The following is a 6,838-nucleotide window of genomic DNA, read 5'->3' as shown; positions in this document are numbered from 1 at the left end:
AACATTGAGTCTATAACCGGCTGGCCGGGCGGAGCTGGCAGCATTTGACTCTGGCTTGGGACGCGAAGAGAGGCGCGCAGCGAAAGCCCGACTGACTGGCGATGGTCTGAGCGCCCCTCGGCCACCCCCTCCCCCGAGACGCGACCCGGCCCTCCCCTCGCCTTGTGGTCACACACACACCCAGCCTGGTCTCCTCCGACTTCTCAGAGCTCCTCTCCACTTCGGCGCTCCTCGGCAGAGGCCAGCCCGGGGGAGGTGCGGCGCCCGCCAGCATGAGTGGCTCCTTCGATCGCAAACTCAGCAGCATCCTCACAGATATCTCCAGCTCGCTTAGCTGCCATGCGGGCTCCAAGGACTCGCCCACCCTGCCCGAGTCTTCCGTCACGGACCTGGGCTACTACAGCGCTCCCCAGCACGACTACTACTCAGGCCAGCCTTACGGCCAGACCGTGAACCCCTACACTTACCACCACCAGTTCAATCTCAATGGGCTCGCGGGCACTGGCGCTTACTCGCCCAAGTCGGAATATACCTATGGAACCTCCTACCGGCAATACGGACCGTACCGGGAGCAGCCGCTGCCTGCCCAGGACCCAGGTGAGGACCAGGGGATCGCCGGGAGGGTCGGAGACTAGAAGGTTCCCCGCGGGAGACAAATGCGGGGGAATGGAAGCTTAAATCTAGACCTTTAGGGTAAAAATTGCACTGCCTGGAGTCAGAGGAGGTGGGCTAGAAGACCCCCAGAGGGGCAGACGACCCGCAGTGCCGAGCCTGAGCGTTAGGGACGCGGAGTCTGCTATGCGCCGAGGTGTCGCAGTCTCGGGTGAGGATCCGGATGAGCTGGGAGAACAAGGAGCTCTGGCTTGTCAGGGAAACTCTGAATGGAGGTGATTTCGGGGACACTTCAACAGGCGGCCCTCCATCGGGTCGTGGAGGACTTGAGGCTAGGCAGCAGGGACTGGAAGAAGCTCCAGGGACCCTTCTTTGGTTGTGGGCTGGGGTGACCAGAGGAGTAGTGGGAGGCTCCTGGCAAAAGACGACAGGAATTAGGGGAAATAGAGTCGGAGAAGCAGAGAAGGTGAAAAAGGTGGAGACAGCAAGAAGGAAATGTGGAAAGAAAGAGCGAAAGGACAGAAGAAAGAACAGTGGAAAGCACGAGAGGGAGAAAGTAAAGAAGGAATGAAAAGAAAAAGAAAAGAGGGAAAGGAAAGAAGGAAGTGCATTATTTTTGCAACTTTTTGGAAAACCTAAAACTATTCTAAAACAGAAGATCAAAACGGGGTGGGAGTACGGAAAAAAGCGAGGAGCAGCCGTCGGCCAGGTGGGACTGAAGGGGGCGGCCAGCAGACGGGCGGCAGGATCCTGGAGGCTGGGAGGCGAGCTGGGAGGGCGTCGGGAGCGAAGCCGCGGCGGTCCTCGCCCAGGCGGTTGCTATCGCCGGGGCTGGGCTCCCGAGGCCAGGCGCGGAGCTGGGAGCGCCGCGTCGTGGGCGGCCGCCGGTCCGGCTCCGTCGCCGAGGCTCCCTCCCCCGGCGCGGGCGGCAGAGCGCGCCGCCCGGAAATCCCGGGGCGAATTGGTGGGCCAGAGGGAACGGCGACCCGCGGGGCTCTGGAGCACGCAAGGGTCTCAGGCCAAAGCTGAACCGCCCCCAACCCGGTGCGTTTCCTGCAGTGTCGGTGAAAGAGGAGCCCGAAGCCGAGGTGCGCATGGTGAACGGGAAGCCCAAGAAGGTCCGAAAGCCGCGCACCATCTACTCCAGCTACCAACTGGCCGCTCTGCAGCGTCGCTTCCAGAAGGCCCAGTACCTGGCGCTGCCCGAGCGCGCAGAGCTGGCCGCGCAGCTGGGCCTCACGCAGACACAGGTAGGTACTGGGAGATCGAGGGTCTCGGGATGGTGGCAGCATGCGGGATCCCAGGATTCCCGAGGGCCCCCGAGCTTGGCTAACAAATAAGAGCTCTCTGCATGCTCGGGGAAACCCTTGCTGTTGGGACGAGGAACTCCCAAGTTTCAACTTTTGTTGCAGTGTTGGGCGTTAGCACATGCTGTGCAAGTGTGAATAGTTGTGAATCTGTGCAAATGTGTATATCTATCCCAGAAAGAGATGAGCGCACCGCAGAATCCCTAGTTCCCAAGGTCCCCAGCATTGCTGGTCAATCATAGAAGTCCACGTTGTGTTTTTCCTCCACACAAGGCGGGTGCACCAAAGGGTGCGGGCGTGCATGTGTACAGGGTATATGTTTGTACACGTGTCAGGGTCTGCACAAACATGGGAATGCTCACATGAGGAGCGTGATCCTTCAAGAATGTCATTGCATACAAAAATGGAGGACAAGTATGTGACTGCACACCAGTGAGCAATACCAAAATGCATGCTTTTATCAAAACCCCACATTCCTGCCCAGCAACCAAATTCTCTACCCTGCATCTGCCAGGGGTCAAGAGGAGAGGTTCCTGACCAAAGGCAGATGGAGACTGGAAAGTGGAAGCCCCACCCCCATCTTCAGTGTGTCCCTAAAGTCCCCAGCAGCCTGTCACTGCTCAGGGGAGGAGTGGCAGACACCAGGCTCCCTACAGGTGTTGACAGGCGGGCCTTGGTTGTGGCTGGCTGCGTGGGGCCTGGTCCCCGGGAATCTGGGTCACCCAGTAGAGAAGCTGATTCATTGTTTGTACCAGTCATGGGGTGGGGAGCAGCAGGGGGAGGGGGAGATACCCCAAGGGAAATTTGGGGAATCATGGCTCACCTGCTCCTGAGTTCCCAGGTCCCCCCACTACCCAGCCTGAACCCAAATAACTTCAAGCCTGGATATGTGAATGTGGCTGCTCATGCTGTGGAGTGTTTATCTGGGTGTATCTATGAATGTGTGTAGCTTTATAGTCTGGCTTGTGTGTGAGTATAGAAATGCATGTGTGGGTGTATGTTTGTCTCTATGTATCTGGGCACCTTTGTTTATGGGCATCTAAGGTGAACGAAATGCCACAAACTGTACACCTATCTGGCTTGCACCCCCCACTGAAGGACCAGGCAGAAGGTGCCTCTGTCCTAGCCGACGCTCAGCAATCATGGAGGAGCTAGGGGCAAAGCCCCTGTTTCCCTTGCCCCTTCTTCCAGGAAACAAGGAGGACTGCCCATGTCCCCCTTGGGCTTCCTTTTATTGAGTGCTTACTATATACCAGGCTACTCTAAATTTTCATATGTCCTAACTTATTTGAGCCTCATAATGATCCTATGAGGTAGGAAATTGTGCTGTCACTCCCATTTTGCAGAGGAAGGTGAGACCAGAGAGGTTAAGCAACTTGCCCAAGGTCACACTTAGTGGCAGAATAGAACCTGGACCAGGCAGTCAAAAGTTCCTGGCCACAATTTTATCACAGATTGGGGGGGAAAAAAAAGATATTGGATTCTGAGGATGATGGGTTTCACCTGATTTTCTTAGGTACTAGCCTCACCTTCTCTGGGTTGGGTTCCCTGTGGGATTTTCCTGAAGCATTCTGAGAGGCTAACTAGCTACCCCTTTCTTGTCCTTCCCAGGTGAAAATCTGGTTCCAGAACCGTCGATCCAAGTTCAAGAAGCTCTACAAGAATGGGGAGGTGCCCCTCGAGCACAGTCCCAACAACAGCGATTCCATGGCCTGCAACTCACCACCATCGCCAGCCCTCTGGGACACCTCTTCCCACTCAGCTCCGGCCACTGCCCGCAGTCAGCTACCCCCACCGCTCCCATACAGTGCCTCCCCCAGCTACCTGGACGACCCTACCAACTCCTGGTACCACGCACAGAACCTGAGTGGACCCCACTTACAGCAGCAGCCGCCTCAGCCAGCCACCCTGCACCATGCTTCCCCCGGGCCCCCGCCCAACCCTGGGGCTGTGTACTGAACACCCATCTGGCTTGCACCCCCACCGAAGGACCCCGGGACCAGGCAGAAGGTGCCTCCGTCCTGGCCAACACTCAGGAATCACGGAGGAGCTAGGGGCAAAGCCCCTGTTTCCCCCGCCCCTTCTTCCAGGAAACAAGAACTTCCAGTGAAATTTGCATGGACCAAGGATGTCCCCTGAACTTCCCTCTCCTGCTTAGAACTGGGATACCCCTGCAGATATTGGGGCATGGCACCCCTGGAGGGACTGTGGTTCCCCTTCTGCTCCTGGAGCCTGGATTGATTGGCTCTAAATGGCTCATCACCGCCACCTTCTAAGACGTAATAGTACTTTTTCCCCAGACTGGAGACCTTGGGCGTGGAGGAGCTGGGAGACCAGGTGTCATGGATCCTAACCCCTGCCAGACCTGGTTCCTCCTCAGCAACCTGGGCCCTCCCTCTCCTGCAAGGCCTTTCTGCCAAAAAAGACATTGGACCTCAGGACTGGGCCTCGGGATGGGGACCTGACCTAGCCCCCCACCCTGCACTTCTAGCCCTCGGTTAGGAAACCAAAGAAACCCCCCAAGTGAGGGAATCTGAATATCTGGGGCTTTCAAGGGAAGCATGAAAGGAGCCATCTCCCCACTCCAGAGTTGGGAGTCGGGGGGGGGTCTCCCCTGTTTTCCCTAAGGACCCATTTCTTGTTGTACAGGACTTTGCACAACTTCTATTTTAAAAGCTGTTGAAAAATAGGAAAACAAAGGGCATTGTTAACAGATAGGACCAGGTCTTCCCTCGGGTGGGCAGCTGCCGTCTGCCCCTCGTCCCACCTCACCTCTTCTCCAGTAAGATGGCAGTTTGGGCACCAAACTCCAAATCTCCAAGGAGATATACCAGGCAAGACAAGCCCCCAGACACCCCCTTTCTGGTGGCCTTGGAAACAGATTGCTCCTGCTGAGCTGGAGAGTGCAGGGTGAGGTGAGTGGGAGACAGGAAGGGAAGGGGGATACTCAGTGCCTTAGTAGGGAGGGCTGGCAGGGGTCACTGGGTCCCTGGAGGGCTGGTGATACTGCCCCTCCCCGGCTCAGGCGCCCCCAAAGCTAACTTTCTTATACCCCTGATGTGGTAAAACATGGAGGAAACGGAGAGGTAAAAGACTGTAGCTTTATATATAGTATGTATTTTTTTTTTTAAGAGCAAGGGAGAAAAGCGGCCCCCTCCCACTGCGGTTTCCTATTTATGTGGCCCTCTCCAACCTCCCTGTGTTCCGAGTTGAGAGAAGGAGGGATGTGGGCTCCGTCTGGATTGGGGTTTCGTGGGAGATCAGGAGTGAGGAGAGACATGGGGGGGTCTCCGAGTCCCACCCCAGGGGCATAGGACCGAAGCCAGCTCCCATCCCCCCCCAGCCTTCTCATTTCTGCTTTCTTACTGGACCCATCTTTATATAAAATGTTAATAAAAAAGAAGAAAATAACCACTGCACTCTTTGAATGGAGGCTGGAAGCAGGCAGCTCCTGGGGGGAGGCCTGGGAGTTGGGGAAGGGGTCTGATGGGAAGGAACCTGGGAGCTAAGAGGCTCCTGGGGGACAGGGCCCCTGGAGAACCCCTGCTAGAGAGCTGGGCCAGGCCTGGCCCCAGGTGGCAGGTGCTCCTAACCTGGTGTGGACCCCCAGTCTGGGTAGGTCGGGGGAGGAGGCTGCCAGCTGCGGTCTCCCTGACTCCACTCTGCCTGGTGGCTTGGCGTTCCCTGTCAGCCAGCTGCCCTCCGCCACCACTGCCGCTGCTGCCAGGTCACCTCGGGGCTGCTCTTTGATCTTGAGCTCACATGCAGACATGCTTGCACACGCGTGTAAACCCCCTGCCTCCACGCCCAGGCGCTCCCAGCCCCTCGCCTGCTGTCTGTCCCTCCCAGCTTGGGTGAGGGTGGGGCTTAGGGCAGGGGGAACACCACTGCTCCCACAGCTGGCGGGTCGATGGCCACTGTGTTGACCTTTTTGGGGAGGCCTCAGGCTGCAGTCAGAATCGCTGCTGCTGACTGCCCGGGCCAGGGCTGCTGCCACCCTCCTCTTCCAGACCCCAATTGGTGGAGGCTTTGGAGATGAGAGCTGGGGGTGGCAGGAATGAAGGGAGGGGTGTGTGAGTGCCACATCTGGGCAGAGGGGGACAGTATGAACACACACACACACACACACACACACGTGCTGCCGACCTGCTTCACTGACTGATACACAAACACACATACCAGGACACATGGTGACATCTTTCTGTTTGTCACACTTGCATGCACTCCCACGTGAGGCCAATGGCTCATCTGCAGGCGCCGCCATAGACACAAACACACTTGAGACACCTTAGCATCACACGAACATAGCAAATCCAAAGCCGTACACTCCGAGAGATCCAGGCACCCCACAGCACACCGGTGCACACTCAGGTCACCCCGACGTCAGACACACGCACACGCGTGCACGCACAGGAGCACCAAGGCAGAGGCGGCTCCCTGTAATGGAAAGAGTCTTGTTTAGAAAATGGGCAACACCACCCAGCTCAGCCTGGCACTCCCAGGCAGGCCCTCAGTGTCCTCATCTGTCAAATGGGGATAACAATCCCCACCCTGTTGGCCTCTGGGGATCTTGTAAGGTACAAAGCAGAATAAGAATGAGAAGGCAGAAGGAGTAGGTCCCAGGCTTACGGAGGGGACTTGGCTGACTGTCACAGCCACACAGGGCTGGGTTCTCTGGCAGGGCTCCAGAGCTGGGGGACCTCAGCGCCTACTCCATCCCTCTCCCTCTTGGAAGCAGGCCCTCTCCTCCCCTGACGCCCGAGGGAGGCGGAAGGGAGAGGCTTCAGCCCACAGACGCCAGCGGGCTGGCAAGGGTTAAGGTGGCAGCTGCCAGGCGGGGCGAGCCGAGCAGTTTGGTTTGAGGGCTGCGTGCAGGCAGGAGCAGCGAGGCGGCAGCCGGGCAGACTCGCTGGAGACAC

The 6,838-nt window shown here is 57.7% G+C and overlaps 1 protein-coding gene across 1 annotated transcript; it reads left to right on the top strand.

Annotated features, from left to right (window-relative positions):
- The first annotated feature begins 272 nt into the window (after positions 1-272).
- Positions 273-3,878, top strand: Dlx3 (distal-less homeobox 3). Its single transcript, XM_076871639.1, has 3 exons — positions 273-597; positions 1,672-1,862; positions 3,531-3,878. The coding sequence occupies exons 1-3, from the start codon at positions 273-275 to the stop codon at positions 3,876-3,878; spliced, it is 864 nt and encodes a 287-aa protein (XP_076727754.1).
- Positions 3,879-6,838: the final 2,960 nt, after the last annotated feature.

This window comes from Callospermophilus lateralis, chromosome 11 (assembly GCF_048772815.1).
Source record: "Callospermophilus lateralis isolate mCalLat2 chromosome 11, mCalLat2.hap1, whole genome shotgun sequence".
Taxonomy (NCBI): Eukaryota; Metazoa; Chordata; class Mammalia; order Rodentia; family Sciuridae; genus Callospermophilus; species Callospermophilus lateralis.
Note: the sequence above shows the minus strand (reverse complement) of the source record. Positions and strands in the feature narration are given on the sequence as shown.